We start from the raw sequence: 17,807 nt of genomic DNA, 5'->3' as shown, positions 1-17,807 counted from the left end.
ACATATATCTGTATCACGTGGCCTCAGTGGCCTCAGAAACCAACTGTATGCTTAGGATAATAGCAAACCTATACTGAGTTAATCATTTTGGCTCTATCACCTGAGAAGGATGATCAATTGAGAACATCTAGGCAACACATATTTATTTCAAAGGATGACATTGGTTGCTATTGATATGACCCACTGCTCTGGGCATAGAAACTTCATTGGGGAAATTCCTCATCTCTTAGATTTTGGGGTTCATTGAAAGTTTGACTGTATCCCTTCCACTGATCTATATTCTCTACTGTGTTTTTCTAAGACTCTGGGTTTCATCACTGCAGAAATGTGTGTGGCATTCTAAGTTTCTAACCAACCTTTGCCTCTGTCTTGTTGGAAGCCCAGGCTATATCAGAATTGGCTTGGGAGAATTGCCCAAGTACGTAGAAATTGCTAGGCATTGCCAAAACCATGTAAAGGAAGACAGACATTGTCAGATATCTGCAAATATGGAGAAGAATTATGTTTTATTTGGAGGTGCCTTTAGAAAATTATGCTCTCTGATAAGAAGTTTCATAGCTAGCACAAATGGCAGCCTCTTTCATAATCACTGAAATCTTGATATGCCTTACTCACTGCCAGCCTCTCACTTGACTTTTTGTGTAGTGTGCTGAAGATGAAGAAACCCGTGACCTGGTTAGGATGCATGGAGGACTTAAACCCCTGGCCAGTCTGCTCAATAACACTGACAATAAAGAACGTCTGGCCGCGGTCACAGGGGCAATATGGAAATGTTCCATCAGCAAAGAGAATGTGACCAAGTAAGAGAAGGAATTTCGTATCCTGTAATAAAAATAAGGCCACCAAAACAGTCTTATAATTTAATTCTATTTTAAGAAAGAATCCTACATAATAAAAAGGCAATATGCAAATTGCATCACTCCGCTAGGCCCACGATTGGGCCGGCTGGAGGCGCGGGGGGCGGGACTCAGGGTGGCCGATTGGCTGGCGGTAGGAGCGGGGGGCGGGGACTCGCGAGTCCCCGACTCCCGCTCCTCCCACCGACCGTTAGGCCAACGCTGCGGAAGGACCCATGGGGAAGACGCTGGTGGTGGCCGATTGCGTGGCTGCTGGCAGCAGTTTTCCGCCAGCACCAGTTTTCCTCTGGCCACCCGCCGATAGGAGCGCCTCCCGGATCAGAGTTCCTCTGGGGTAGCCGATCGCTCTGGCGGGAGGCGCTCTGATCGGCGGGTGGCCAGAGGAAAACTGGTGCTGGCGGAAAACTGCTGCCGGCAGCCAGGTGAAAGTCTATTGCACGAAACTTCGTGCAACGGGTTTCTAGTCTATAATAATACACATTTTGGACTAGGTTGGCAGAATTAATGAATTCTTAGAAACGAAAGACCCCTACTTCCCATGTTTTCTGTGCCTCGGTAGGGCTCAGGGGCTTGCTGACATCATCTTTCAGTGAGAGCGGCCTGTTTGGCATATGGGCAGCCACTTAAACATGAAGTATCTCTCATGTTTCCTGCAGAAATCTACTGAGGTTGAGGGGATGAATTTCCCACTGAATCTTTAGAGATGGAAGTGGTTCCATTCTTTCCCCTTTTATGAAGATAAACAAGATGAGTCAGCTAAATGCCAACTAATCAATTAATCTTAAAGATAATTTTCAAATATGATTTCATTGAATTTCAAAGTATTTGTAAATTTTATGACCATTTGATTTAATTTAATGTTCAAATTCATCTCTTCATTTATTTTTAGAGTTCTCACCCTCTATGATGGATGTTCTGAAGCAACTTTTCCTTATCTCAAGCATGATAATTATCTTAAACAAAAATATCACATGTCCAATTGAACACAAAATAGACTTATTTTTCTTTGTTTATATAAAATGGTCTCTGTAACATGGGGAAACAGCCCTTAGCATAGTGGAATCATTGCCACTCAGATTTGGAAGAAGTTGTAGTTGTTTCAAAGGCTGTATAGTACAGAGGTTAAGGGCACAGATGGGTGGATTTGGATGCTAGCTTCACTATTTACCAAGCTTCAGATTAACTTTCTGAAAATGGGAACTTTAATAGTATCTACATTATAGTGTTTTTGTAAGGATGGAATGAGTATATAGTTGATGTTTAACTATTAGTATTATTACTATTAATTATCATCAGAGAACTTTATACCTAAGATAATATTGTTCTCCCCTTCTTTTCCCTCCTCACCTCTTTTTCTTGTGATGAATTTAGGTTTCGGGAATACAAAGCCATTGAAACTTTAGTGGGACTTTTAACTGACCAGCCCGAAGAAGTTCTTGTGAATGTGGTGGGCGCACTGGGAGAATGTTGTCAAGAATATGAAAACCGAGTCATTGTCCGGAAATGTGGTGGCATTCAACCACTTGTGAACCTCCTCGTTGGAATAAACCAAGCTCTTCTTGTCAATGTCACAAAAGCAGTTGGTGCATGTGCAGTAGAGCCTGAAAGTATGATGTAAGTGGCCCTACAGCCTGAACGTTTTTGTTTGAGAATGTTAGGGGAAACACATGGGTAATCATGGAATAGTGTCATCACTTAAAATTGAATGATGAAAAAGTAAAGAGAGTTTATATATAAATAACCACAAGGTTACCAAATCATGACTTACAGAACCAAATTGTTCCCTTGGATGAGCTGGAGGCCTGAAGCTGGGCATATTGGGAGGAGTTCAAATACCCAGTAATCAATTTCCCATGCAGAAACTTGAATCATCAAAAATTTTCTTTGTATACCAGGGAAGAATTATCTAATTACCTGAGATCCTAGGTAGTTGTAGGTAGTATTCCCATTGTATTCTTCTTGCTTCAATTGAGCACCTAACAAGAGCTTTGAATCGATGAGGGGAAAAACAAAGGATATTAAGCTATGATCTTGGTCCTTGAGCAAATATTGTCTAATTAGGAAGACTTAAATATGGTACAATTTAAGAACAATAGCAAGATTATATATCCAGAAAAGGAGAAACCCATATGAGTCAATGTTATTGTATTAGGGTTCCCCAGAGAATCAGAACCAACAGTGTGTGTGTGTGTGTGTGTGTGTGTGTGTAAAGAGAAAAAGAGAGGGGGAAGAGACTGATTGGGAGATTGAGATTGATTTACTTTAAGGAATTGGCTCATGTGATTGTGGAGGCTTGGCAAGTCCAAATTCTGATGGAGTAGGCTAGCAGCAGCTGGCTGGAGAATCAGGAAAGAGTTGCAGTTTGAATTCAAAGTCAGTCTTCTGGCAGAATTTCTTCTTGCTCAGGAAGGTTAGTCTTTGTTTTATTAAAGCCCTCAACTGATTAGATGAGGCCCACTGATTATGGATGATAATCTGTTTTACTCAACATCTACCAATTTAATGTTAATCTGATCCCAAAATAGCACCTTCACAGAAATATACAGAATAATGTTTGGCTAAATATCTGGGCATCCCTTAGCCCAGTCAAGTTGACACATAAAAATGAGCCATCCTAAATCCACCCTTTGTCAACTCGGCACCCATACACACATCATAAATCATACTTAATCGCTATATAAATACGATAATAAGGTTATACTTCTGCCTAATTATCTTACATACAACTAAAATTTGCTAATGATTTCCCCAGAAGAGGAAACAAAGTCCTTGGGCGATGCTTACTCTTATTGATATCCTGTAACTTAAATATTATGATGTAAAGTTAGCAATACTTAAAAACTATGATATAACGTCAATATATCTCATGTTACATGACAAGATGATAAGAGAGGGCAGAAAACAAAGATACACACATACACATTTATAACAAAATAGGAAGGAATACTCTGATAATTACAGTCCTTGTTTCTATAACTGGTCACATGGCTGCCACTGGTATTTGTAACTACCTTCTTTCACTACTCATTCTGTATTCCCTTTAGCCTCAGCTAGAACTTCAGTTCATTGTGGTTCTTTACCTGGTGGGGTGACTTCATTCTTGAAGGTCTGGGCCATTTACTAGTCCTGCCTGGATTGGGTTTGTTGTGGTTTCCTATTGACCTTAATCACAGGGCATGGTAATACTAAGAGATACTTTAAGGGACTTCCTGTATTCCAGATATATTCATCCTTACACCTGTTGTGGAGTAGCAGTCCAATTTCCCCTTGGTAATCAGGATCAATTACCCCAGCCAGCATAGTAACTCTCTTCTTTGCCTGTTGATTTAGAGGCATGAGAAGGCAAAGTGGCAGTCTTAACTTCCAGTTCAGTGGCATCATTATTGCGTCTCCTGGTGAAAACATTCTTCCCTTTGGAACTAAGATGTCTAGATTAGCAAAGCATAAGGTCATAAGGACATGAGTACAAATTTTGATAGTAGGTCACTAGGGATAATAGTAAGTGCCACTCCCATTTCCACACTTTGATTCCTGGACCCATGAATTCTGACTGTGGTAGAAACAGCACCATATTGTTTACTGGTAAATAGCTCTATTGACATGACTTCTAGACTCCCAGAAGTCCAACCAGCCTTTCTTTACTTCATCCTGTCTCTGTCCCCTTCAGTCCAAGGTGGCAGTGTTTCTACTGAAGTAGTTAATTGGATCCATGACTCACATCTGTAATCTCTTTGTCATATGATTGTCTAGCTATACTCTTTTTTAAAAAATATGTTTTTATTAATTTTAGAGAGAGAAAGGGAGAGGAAGAGAGAGGCAGAAACATCAATGATGAGAGAGAATCATTGATCAGCTGCCTCCTGCAAGCCCTCTACTGGGGATGGAGCCTACAACCCAAGCATGTGCCCTGACCAGGAATCGAACCTGCTATCTCTTGGTTCCTGAGTTGATGCTCAACTGCTGAGCCAAACCCACTGGGTGAAACACTTTTTAATAACTACATTAAGTAAACTGTTATATTTATTGATTTTTCAGTTGATTCCATTCAAGAAAAGGCCAGAGAAAACAACAATGCACATTTTTTTTGAATTTTAATATTCTTTAAGGAACCTAGATTTTGAAGCAACAAAATGTAATGAAAGAAAAAGAATGACTCAGTGATAAACAACAGGCCTCAAGGACATTTTGATTGAGTTGGGATGACAGACAAGTAATTTTAAAATAGAGTAAAAAATGAGATGGCAGTAAATACATATTTTTTTGGTAAATATACAAAATGATTTTGTGAAATTTTTGAGGCTTGACTTCTGGGTAATGTATGGGGACTACAATAAAGAGCAAAAGTAGAAAAAAATCATTTTACCCTAAACAAGGAAATGGCCACAACTCCAAATCTTAAATGTGAAAACATATCTTAAATGTGAAAACATCAGCAAAATGTTGTGAATTATTAGCCTGTGTGTAATAGACTGACAGCTAACACGTACTTCTTCAGATTGCAAGCTTTTCCCCCAAGTAAGTGTCATGGTCATGAGATGCATAGCCAACAATTGTTTCATAGAGAGCAGAGATGAGAGGAGTGAATGGGTTTTGGAAGAAGTGAGGAATTTCCCATCAGAGACCTAGTTTTGCAATGTAAAACATCATAGCTCTGTAGTATAATTTGAAGTCAGGCAGTGTGATACCTCCAGCTATGTTCTTTTTTTTTTTCCTCAGGATTGCTTTGGCTATACTTTTGTGGTTTCATAAAAATCTGGTGATTTTTGCTCTATTTCTTTAAAAAATGATTTTGATGGTGATTGCATTAAGTCTGTATATTGCTTTGGGTAATATGGCTGTTTTAATTATGCTGATTCTTCCAATCCATGAACACAGGATATTTTTCCATTTTGTTGTGTCTTTTCAACCTCTTTTTATAATGATTTGTAGTTTGATTGATTTGCATATGTTGAACCATCTTTATGCCCCTGGAATGAACCCCACTTGATCATGATGTATTATTTTTTGATGTATTATTGTATTTGATTTCCTAACATTTTGTTTATAATTTTTTGCATCTATATTCATCAGAGATATTGGCCTGTAGTTTTCTTGCCCAGAAAATGTGGCTCAGTGGTTGAGCATTGACCATGAACCAGGAGATCACGGTTCAATTCCCAGTGAGGGCACGTGCCTGGGGAAGCTGTGTCACTGAGCCTTACAGGACAACTACTACACGAGGCCACTATACTAAGTCTGGGAGACATAGCAGCTCTACCTAGTACATAGAAACAAACTTAGAGAAGCAGCCAAAATGCAGAGACAAAGAAACAAGTCCCAAATGAAAGAACAGGAGAAATTTCCAAAAAAAGAACTAAATGAAATGGAGGGAAGCAAACTGCCAGATACAGAGTTCAAAACAATGATTATAAGAATGTTCCAGGAACTTAATGAGAAGTTCAACAGTGAAAAATCCATAGAAACCAGAAAAATGAACCAGGCAGAAATGAAGGATACATTAACTGAAATGAAGAATAATTTATAGGGAATCAACTATAGAGTAGATGAAGCTGAGGATCAATTTAGCAATTTGGAATATAAGGAAGAAAAAATACCCCATCAGAACAGCAAAAAGAAAAAAATGATTAAAAAAATGAGAACAGTGTAAGGAGCCACTGGGAAAACTTCAAGCATACCAACATTCACATCATGGGGGTGCTAGAAAGAGAAGAGAGAGAGCAGGAAATTAACCCTTTGCACTCGCTTGCTTTTTTCTCGATTCCTTTATTCTACTCGGGATTTAATTTTTTAAATACCCCAGATTTTACAAAGCGCGGCAGAAGAATAAAAAACTGGAGTTTCTTTTCATACAAACTTATTTATTTGGATTTTTTTATATTTCAAATTATTGATACATTCAAAGAGTAATTTTAATCTCGATGCTAACCGTGTCGAGTCATACTCGACATCCAAGTGCAAAAGGTTAAAAACCTATTTGGAAAACATAATGACAGAAAACTTTCCTAACTTGGTGAAGGAAATAGACATAACAAGTCCAGGAAGTGCAGTGAGTCCCAAGCAAGATGAAATCAAAGGCCCATACCGAGTCACATCACAATTAAAATGCAAAAGAATAAAGACAAAGAGAGAATCTTAAAAGCAGCAAGAGAAAAGCAGTTATTTGTCTACAAGGGAGCTCCCATCAGACTGCCAGCTGATTTCTCAACAGAAACTTTGCAGGCCAGAATGGAGTGGCAAGAAATATTCAAAGTGATGGAAAGCAATGATCTACAACCAAAATTACTCTACCCAGCAAAACTATCATTTAGAATGAAATGGACAGATAAAGAGCTTCCAAAACAAGAAAATGCTAACAGATTTCATCACCACCAAACCTGTATTGTCAGAAATGTTAAAGAGTATTCTTTAAGAAGAAGAAAATAAAAGATAAAAAACATGAACAATAGCCCTGACTGGTTTGGCTCAGTGGTTAGAGTGCTGGCCCGTGGACTGAAGGCCTTGATTCTGGTTAAGGCCACGTGCCTCAGTTGCAGGCTCAATCTCTGGCCCTGGTAGGGGCACGTGCTGGAGGCAACCAGTCAATGTGTCTCACATCAATGTTTCTCTCTCTCTCTCTCTCTCTCTCCCCCGCTCCTTTCCACTCTCTCTAAAAAAAAACCAACAAAATCAATGGAAAAATATCCTCAGATGAGGACTAACAAAAATAATAATAAAATAAAATATGTTAATTTAAAACAAAATATGAACAATAAAATGCCAATAAATACATATCTGTAACAATTTAATCTAAAAAACAAAATAAAGCCCTGGCCAGCATTGCTCAGACACAACTGAACTCAGCAGGGTGGGGCCACAGAGTGGGGGGCAGACCTAGTGATTCAACAGGTGGGGAAGAGGTGCTGCCTGTGTGCTTGAGGTGGGGAAGAATGGTCCCCTTTCCAAAGCTACACAGATCAATCACTATCTGAGTCTCCTCAGAGAGCTTCTCCAGAAAAAAGAACTCCCCAAAGGTCCTTGCTGGGTGCAGCCGGGAGACCTCTCTGCAGGACCTGAGCATGGCAGAGTAGTATCACCAGCAGTTGGAGGATCAGTCAGTGCACTGCCTAGGCTAGTGCTGTAACAGTAGGAATGCTGGACCCTGGGAAGGTGGTGTCTGGGTCTCTAGCAAACTCTTTTCTCTCCCAGGCAGACTAAATGTCCCTCTGATTTTCACCACTAGATGCTGTGCGGGTTCCTCTTGTCTCTGTTGCTGTGGGTTGGGGATCCACGTTTGGGGTTGAGACCCTGCACTCCTGGGGGGAGGAAGTTTTGCAGCTGAGATAGCCCTCCAGCTTCTCAGCTGCTGCACGTGGGAGTGGGGGCCAGCCCTTTCCCCATCTCTGCCCTTCTTATCAGTCTCTATGTGACCTCTGTAAATCCTTGGTGAAAATATTTCAGTTCAGCTAGCCTTCAGTTGTTTATTCATGTTGATTGCTTTATAAGTTAGGTGTAAATCCAGTTTGGGTCTGGGAGCAGGTGAGTATAGCTTCTCCCTACTCTGCAGCCATCTTGGAATGCTTGCCCATTTTTTAGTCTAGTTTATTTTAATTGAGTTATATGAATTCCTTCTATATTTTGATTATTAACTCCTTGTCAGAAATATGGTTTGCAGGTATTTTCTCCCATTCCATAGATTGCCTCTTCATTTTGTCAGTTGTTTCCTTTGCTATGCAAAGGCACATGTGGATACACAGTGAAGCTATTTTTTTATAAATACTCAGAGGACAGCCTTGATAGATATAAAATCCTTGATTATCACATTCTTTCATTAACTTAAAAAAATGCTGCTTCATTGTTGCCTTGTTTTGTACCTTTTTTTAAAGTCTAATGCTAGTCTGATTCTTTTGTCTTTGTAAAGTATTTGATTTTTACATCTGAAGGCCTTGAATATTTTTTCTTTATTTTTATATTCTAATACTTTTATTATGTTTGTTTCAGAGTTGATTGCTAACTATGTAGTTAAATGGAATTATAGTTCATAAAGGAAAGACAGGATAAATGCTTTCTTCCTCCTTTTGAAAAAAATCAATTTTAAAATATATGAGTTGTCAGGAACCCTATAGGAGCTTTGATAAGAACTTTTTGGATTTGTTATAAACTTGTGGATCTTCATGGTTTACTTCAGTCTCTACTGGTTTTTTATACAAAACTAGAGGCCCGGTGCACAAATTCATGCACATTGAAAGGAAATTAATTAGAAGAAATATTTTAATATCACTATTCGCCCTTTCTCTATAATAAAAGTGTCAACCATATTCATGATTGACAATGACAGATTGAAACACACACGTGTGATTGGCGCTAGTGAGAGCTTTATATGTATCATGCATGCATGAAAATTTAAAAACTTTAGTTGTGAATTCCTATGATATCTATACCTACTTTCAAATTATTTAGAAAACAATGAACACACACATTGATAAATGACACAAATATGTTAAATTTTGAGGGTTGTATCTACTGGTTATTTTGCTATTTTTTAAAAAAAACCTCTTAATTATGTTTGAAATTTTCCATAATGCGAAGGAAGAAACAAATTAAGACATAAAATAAAAGTGTTTTACTCTTGATAGACTGGCAAAATTAAGATAGTAGCTGATGCTGGCAACTGGTTTCTCATGATCTGTTTATAGGAATCAAATGGACATAATTTTTATGGAGCACAGTCTATTGATATGTATTAAAATTTAAAATACATAAAATCCTAACAAGCAATTTCATTTCTAAATATTTGTCTTAACAAGATAATTAGTGCATTGCAAAAAGATGCAAGGATGGCCTTTGCAATGTTGTTTTTAAATTTTTAATTCAGTTTATTGGGATGAGATTGGTTAATAAAATTTTATACGTTTCAAGTGTACAAGTCTAAAATACATTACCTGCCCCTAGCTGGTTTGGATCAGTGGATAGACTGTCAACCTGTGAACTGAAGGGTTCTGGGTTCGATTCTGGTTAAGGGCACATGCCCAGGTTGTGGGCTCGACTCCCAGTAGTGGGTATGCAGGAGGCAGCTGATCAATGATTTTCTCTCATCATTGATGTTTCTATCTTGTTCTCCCTTCCCCTTCCTCTCTGAAATATATAATATATATACATTATCTGTATTTTGCATTAAATATGGAAGTTCCTAAAAAAATTAAGATTTTTTGGGATATATGGATATCTACCTGAAAAATTTGAAAACTTCTATTCATAAAGATAAATGTACCCTATGTTCATTGCAATAATTATTCACGGTGGCCAAGACATGGAATTGTTCTCTCTATTCCATTATTATATAAGACTAGAAAAAAAACTAATTTCTATCAATAAAGGATCTATATAATGTATTATGATACATTAATACAGTACCATCTAGCCATGTAAAAATTGTTAATATAAATCCACATTTATTGCATTCATTGATACAGAGGAAGATTTATTATATATATTGAATTAAAAAGGCAGATTATGGCCCTGGATAGTGTGGTTCAGTTGGTTGAAGCATTTTCTGGTATACTAAAAAGTGGCAGGTTTAATCCTCAGTCAGGGCACATGTGGGAGGCAACCGATCGATGTTTCTCTGTCACATTTCTCTCTCTCAAAAAAAAAAAAAAAAAAGAATATATTTTTAAAGGCAGATTATGAAACACCACATTTATATAGGACAATCCCATAATGTGTGTATCCACATATTTGCTTCAAAAAAAGTCTTTAAAAAGATGATTATATTTGCTAGAAAAGTCTTTAAAAAGATGATCACAGAGACCATGGGATTGGGAAAATTTGGGTGATTTAAAAAATTCTCTTCATTATAACTTTTGTATTCCAGTTGACCCTGAATAATGTGGTGATGAGGGCCACCAACCCCCCATGTAGTCAAAAATCCACATGTAACTTGACCCCCAAACATTTACTCATAGCCTACTGTTGAGACTGGAAGCCTTACTGATAACGTAAAAATATGTTAATCAATACATATTTTGTATGTTCTATGTACAGTATACTGTGTTTTTAGAATAAAGTAAGCTAGAGAAAAGAAAATGTTATTAAGAAAATCATAAGGAAGAGAAAATACATTTATGATAGATATATACACTATAGGTTTACAGTTGTATGCAAAACAATTTATTTTTGTATTATTATTTATTAACTAGTGGCATGGTGCACAAAATTCGTGCATGGAGGGGGGATTCCCTCAACCTAGCCTGCACCCTCTCCAATCAGGGACCCCTTGGGGGATGTGTGACTGCCCTCGGGGATCGGCCTAAACCGGCAGTCGGACATCCCTCTTGAAATCTGGGACCCCTGGCTCCTAACCGCTCACCTGCCTGCCTGCCTGATTGCCCCTAATCCCTCTGCCTGCCTGCCTGATCACCCCTAACTGCCTCTGCCTGCCTGCCTGATCGCCCCCAACTGCCCTCCCCTGCCGATCTGATCTCACCCCCAACTGCCCTCCCCTTCTGGCCTGATCTCGCCCCCATCTACCCTCCCCTGCTGGCCTGGTTGCCCCCAACTGCCCTTCCCTGCTGGCCTGATCTTGCCCCCAACTGCCCTCCTCTGCCGGCCAATTTGTTTCTGATTGGTCAGTTTCTATGCCAGTCAGCGTCAAAAGCTCCACCTCCTAGGCAGCCATTAGCTCCTCACAGTTGACCCAGATTTGGTTCTGATTGGTCAGTTTCTATGCCAGTCAGCGTCAAAAGCTCCGCCTCCTAGACAGCCATTGGCTCCTCACACTTCACCCACATTTGGTTCTGATTGGTCGGTTTCTATGCCAGTCAGCATCTCTGGGCCTATCAATGGAGCCTGATCAGAAAGGCGGGGCTGATCAGCAGCCCAGGTGGAGGCCTGGAGAGAAATGGAGGCGCTGCTCCTGGCCAGACTGGGAGAGAAAGAGAGAGGCAAGTGCTGATCAAAAGTTGCCACAGAGGCAGCAGATCAGTCCCTGCTTCTCTCTTTGGCCCTGATTCACAGCCCCCTCAGCAGACAGTGCTGGCGCACCGCGCCTGCAGCAGAAGCAGTCAGCGCTGGGTTGCCACAGCGACCCAGCGCTGACTGCAGGACTGACTTCCGGTTGGTCGAGCCTTGGTCCTTACTAGTTGTTATGACCAGGGTTTTTATATATTAGGATTATTATATTATTTTCCATATGAATAAATGTAAACATACTTTTGCTCCACCCTGTACTTATTGAAAAAAATCCATGTATGAGTGGACCTGCACAGTTTAAATACTGTGTTGTTCAAGGGTCAACTATACTTCAATTTTAAACCTGAGAATTTATCCTACCTAATAAAATGGTAATATTTAAATTACCATCACTCCGCTACGCCCACGATTGGGCCAGCGGGAGGCTCAGGGGGCGGGACTCGGGGTGGCTGGAGTAGCTGATTGGGCCAGCGTCTGTGCCATGGCTGTGCTGCGGCACAGAAGGGGCCTCTGGGGCAGCGAGCTCACGTCCCGCCGCGGACCATCAAAAGCGTGGGAGGGAGCTGGGTGCCTGTCTGCTCCGGCACCAGGCCTTTCGGAAGCCTCCGCCGAGCCGGAGGCTTCCGAAAGGCCTGGTGCACCAGCGGACAGGCACCCAGCTCCCCCGCGATCGAAAGCGAAAGCGTGTAGGGGACCCTACACATGCATGATTCAATCATGCACTGGGCCTCTAGTTAGATTATAATTATGGGGGAAAATGGTGCTTTTGAAAACTGGTGCTTTTAAATGATATGAATAGTATTCATGATAATATATAAATGAAAAAATCAACAAGAAACCAACTCATATTTACCATATGACCTCACTGAAGCCATTCCTTGTTTTGTTAGTATTTACTGATATTGGGGAAAATTAGGAATGCAAGTTGCTTCTGTAGTTTTGTTACAACCTGACCCCTGCAATTGTATATACTCCTGATTTTTAAATGAACCCTGGGCGTCCAGAATAAGAATTCTTTATGTTTCATTCACCTGTTTTCATAACAGAGCCTTCCAGGCTTGTCCTGTATAACTCTGCACATTCATCCCTCTTCCCCAAGCATACCACCCCAGTGCTAAAACTCCACCATGCTCAATGCAGTCCCCCATACCTGCTGGCCATTTCATGATTCCATCTCAGGTTCCTCCTCAGCTTCATATACCCCTTTCCTCTGTCCATTCACCTTCCTGGCTGGAAATTCCCTGTTTACTTCCCTTAGACTCTAACAATATTATTTAGATATTCCTGATGAAGTTGAGATAGTAATTTAAATTGAAGATTAAGATGTGGATTTCTTGAAATATTCTAATCAAGAATGTATGCTAAATCTTTGTTACCTAAATAAGGACAAATTATTTCATTGACTACATAGACTGCCAGTGCAAGTTTACTTTATTGAATTCCAACCAAATCAACTAGATTGTCTTTTCTATCTGTACTGGTAACATGGTCCCCACGCACACTCAAGTGAGGCTATATGCCTGGATAAAAATCAGAATTTTTGGTTCAATAATTTATAGTATATTTCTAATATATATTAGTAAATTTATAGTATTCTCTAAATAAAACTTAGTCTGATTATTGGATACTAGAGGCCTGGTGCACGAACAACGGCGGTGGTGGGGGGTGTCCCTCAGCCCAGCCTGCACCCTCTCCAATCTGCGACCCCTCAAGGGATGTCCGACTGCCCCTGCCAGCCTGATTGATGCCTAACTGCTCCCCTGCCAGCCTGTTTGCCCCTAACTGCCCTCCCCTGCAGGCCTGGTCACCCCTAACTGCTCTCCCCTGCAGGCCTGGGTCCCTCCCAATTCCCCTTTCCTGCAGGCCTGGGTCCCCCTTAACTTCCCTCCTCTGCCGGCTTGGTCACCCCTAACTGCCCTCCCCTGCAGGCTTGATCACCCCCAACTGCCCTCCCTTGCAGGCCTGGTCCCTCCCAACTGCCCTCGCCTGGTGGCCATCATGTGGTGGCCATCTTGTGTCTACATGGGGGCAGCAATCTTGTGTGTTGGAGTGATGGTCAATCTGCCTATTACTCTTTTATTAGATAGGATAGAGGCCTGGTGCACGAGTGGGGGCCGGCTGGTTTGCCCTGAAGGATGTCCCGGATCAGGGAGGGGGTTCCCTTGGGGCGTGGGGCAGCCTGGACGAGGGGCCTGTGGTGGACTGCAGGCCAGCCACGGCCCCCAGTGACCCAAGCAGAGGCCCTGGTATCTGGGGTTTATTTATCTTCTACAATTGAAACTTTGTAGCCTGGAGCAGAGCCAAGCCTTCTGCTTGCTCCATGGCGGCAGCTATTTCTGTTGGGATTATGTATCTTCTATAATTGAAACTTTGTAGCCTTAAGCGAAGGCCTGGGAAGGCTAGGGTGTGCGGAAAGCTTGGTTTCCTCCATCGCCGGGGGCAACCCTAGCCTCCCACTCTTGCCAGCTCCGTGGCTGCTGCCATTTCTGTTTGGATTTATGTATCTTCTATCATTGAAACTTTGTAGCCTTGAGTGGAGGCCTAGGCCAGCAAGGGCAGGCAGAAAGCTTGGCTTCCTCCATTGCCTGGGAAACCCAAGCCTCCCTCCTGCTCTCTGTGGCTGTAGCCATCTTGGTTGGGTTTATTTGCATAGTTGCTCCTGATTGGCTTGTGGACATGGTTTGTGGGCTTGGCTTATGGGTGTAGTGGAGTGATGGTTAATTTGCATATTACTCTTTTATTAGATAGGATAGATAGAACCACAGAAGGTTATTTGTATATTTATCAACCTCTGAAATGAAACTAATATTAATTGAGTATGTCATCATTTTATTGCATATCTCATTATATGATGGGTATTAATATCCTTATTTTAATGATGAGGAAACTCAAGTTTCAGGAAATGAAATCTTTTTCCAATATCATGGTTATAAGTAGTAGTTCTGGGATTTGATACATGGATATATAATTATCTAGTTTAGTCTCTTTCAATAATACCAGTAGGCAGGTGCTGACTACTCTTACATTGATTCCTATGTCTGTTTTGTTATTTTGAAGAGTGCTCATTAAATCAGTCATAAAGCCCCCCTCCCCAATCTAGGTAAAAATGTAAAGTTATACAATAATTTTAATTGTCTAATTATTTAGGAGGTTTATTTTACTATTACAAATATTTAAGGATGTTTATAGTGGCATCAGACCATTTTTACAAAATTATTCTTCTACCTCCATAAGGGGTAGGTGCCTTATCATTGGGGTGACCACCAATATTAACATATGTGTTGGTACAGTTTGCTCTCTGTTTTAGGCAAAACTCCCTCAGCTGCCTTTAATGCATTCATCAAAATCATGTGCCTTTTTTTATAGAGGAAAGAAAGGATAAATTATTTTTTGTTTATACAACCAACATATTATACAGAGTTGGTTAAACCACTCTACCTGCTTCCTCATTGTATAAAAGAAGTGTTAGAGTACATGTTCTCTAGGCTCCAACACTAATATTTGATGAATGTGAGGTTGACCGAACAACTTTCATTTAATATTTATTAATAATGACTAATTCTCTGTGCCAGGGACTGCAGTAGGTACTGGAATACTGTTCTTCCTAGCCTCATGGCTGGCTCTTTCACCCACAGTGTAATTGCTCAAATGTCACTGTTTCATTGACACTGTCTCCTTGCACTTTCTACTCTCTGTTCTTCATCTCTATTATATTTTTCTCCAGTCACTTTTCAACATTTCATATAATATATAGATTTCTCTTTTATTTTATATCTTTCCCCAAAATAATATTAGCTCCATGAGAATAAGAACTTCTGTTTGCATTCATGATGGAAAAATAGTCCCTGGTGCCTCAAAAACTTCCTGGCACATGGTAGTCACTCTTAATATTTACTGTAGGACAATGATTTTTCTGAGAAAAAGGTTCTAGAGCTTTTCCAATCATATTGCTTACACAACTATAAAAGGATAGACTATCATCCTACGTTAGCAACGTTGAGGAATTCTGGAACATACCTCCAGAGGCTGGCACATTCACATCTTTTCTCCAAAGATGGCCTGCCATAGCTTCTTTAAAATAATATATATATATGTGTGTGTGTGTGTGTGTGTATATATATATATATATATATATATATATATATATATCTATATATATATATATATATATATATATATGCTAAGTGACCAGCTGACCATCCGGTAGCTATGATGTACACTGACCATCAAGGGGCAGACACTCAATGCTGGAGCGGAAACCACAGGCATGGAAACATGGAACAGACTGATGAATCTGAGAGGGAAGGGGGAGGGGAAAGGGCAGGAAGAGATTAACCAAAGATGTTATATGCATACTAGAGGCCTGGTGCACAGATTCATGCACCAGTGGGGTCCCTCAGCCTGGCCTGCACCCGGGACCCCTCAGGGGATATTGGAGAGCCAGTTTCTGCCTGTGGCTCTCCAATATCCCCTGAGAGGTCCCGGGTGCAGGTCAAGCTGAGGGACCCCACTGGTGCACGAATTCATGCACCGGGTCTCTAGTAGAGATATAAACATAAAATGGTCTCTTTATCTACCTTACTAGACTATAGTTTCCTGAAGGACAATTAAAATCCTTATTTCTTGCCCGACAGGTGTTGCTAAGTGGTTGAGCATCAGCATATGAACCAGGAGTTCACGGTTTGATTCCTGGTTAGGCACATGCTGGGGTTGCGGGCTCAATCCCCGATAGGGCCAATCAATGGTTCTCTCTCATCATTGATGTTTCTATCTCTTCCTCTCCCTTTCTCTCTGGAATAAATAAAAACTATATTTTAAAAAATTCTTATTACTTACAGATTCTATATTTGTGAATTTGTATCCCTCCTAAAATTTGTGTGTAGCCCACAAATCAATACTTGGAGTGCTGTTGCCGTCAATAGTGGACATGTGCAGAAAAGTGAAAAATTTGAGTTGCCTAATGAGCATGCTTCCAGCTGAGGTTGAACAAACGCATGTTCTCCCTTCTTGTTTCAGCTCTTATTGTTAGCACGTGCACTTTTCACAGTCTATTTAGTGTCATGCTTTTCACAGTTTTGTGCTTTAAGCTAGTGATTTTGTTTAAAATGGTCCCCGTACTGTAGGAGCTCCAACCCAGGAAGCGCCATGCTGTTCTTTGCTAGTCCAAAAAAACCATACGGGGGGACCCGAGGGGACAGACGTAGCCTTTATTACTTACATCTGGGGCAGACCCCATGGTGACCAGTTTGGTGAGTTTCCACACTAGGCTACGGGAGGCTATGGGGCTTATCTAGCAGAGGGGAGAGGGAGGGAGCCGTGCTGGGAAAGGCCTGCGTGCAGGCCAAGGACAGCGAGTCTGGTGAGGCTTGTTAGCTGTCAAGGACATGGGAAACACTCTATAAGCTGCTCTGCTCCTTGTGGCTGCTGGCCAGGCAGACACTGTTCTACTGACTGGGAGGAGGGATTGGGCTATATCCTCACTTGATACTGCACTACAGCCCCTAAGCAGAGGGCTGCAGAGCTGTCTTTTCTAGTATTCTTAAGTGCAGGAAGGCTGTGATGTGCCTGACAGAAAACGTGTGCTCAGTAAGCTGTTGGCCATGGGTTCAATGTTAATGAATCAACCACACATATTCAATAAGGTGCTTTTAAACAGAAACACACAAAAAACAAGGTTACATATTGATCAATTGATGAAAATGTTCTGACCAGAGGCTTTTAGGAACTACATTTTCTACTTCCCCTAGGAGCAATGGTTCAGTCTTCACTAGTTCACTGTTTGCAGTGACTTATAGAATGTAACTACTGCAAGTAATGAGAACTGACTGTATCTGCCATTGTGCTATGCTTAGCACTTAGTGTTTAGTAGATGTCCCAAGAGGATTATGAGCAAATGCCTGCAATAGAGGGAACTGAAAGGAATAAACCAACTCATTGGAAATGTTAAATATTGGAGTTCAGGAATTGGGGTTTTAATACCATGCAGGCAATGAGAAGCTGTTG

At 40.7% G+C, this 17,807-nt stretch overlaps 1 protein-coding gene across 2 annotated transcripts in view; it reads left to right on the top strand.

Annotated features, from left to right (window-relative positions):
• Positions 1-17,807, top strand: part of ODAD2 (outer dynein arm docking complex subunit 2) — a gene marked incomplete at both ends in the record, with an annotated part of 204,179 nt that overhangs the window by 95,291 nt on the left and 91,081 nt on the right. For both annotated transcript variants that reach the window (XM_079769716.1, XM_079769715.1), the window contains 2 exons: positions 646-800; positions 2,229-2,471. In XM_079769716.1, the coding sequence (XP_079625842.1) occupies positions 646-800; positions 2,229-2,471 (398 nt within the window). The remainder of the gene's footprint in view (positions 1-645; positions 801-2,228; positions 2,472-17,807) is intronic.

Source organism: Cnephaeus nilssonii, assembly GCF_951640355.1.
Source record: "Cnephaeus nilssonii genome assembly, chromosome: 4".
Taxonomy (NCBI): domain Eukaryota; kingdom Metazoa; phylum Chordata; class Mammalia; order Chiroptera; family Vespertilionidae; genus Cnephaeus; species Cnephaeus nilssonii.
This window is presented reverse-complemented; position numbering and strand designations above follow the sequence as displayed.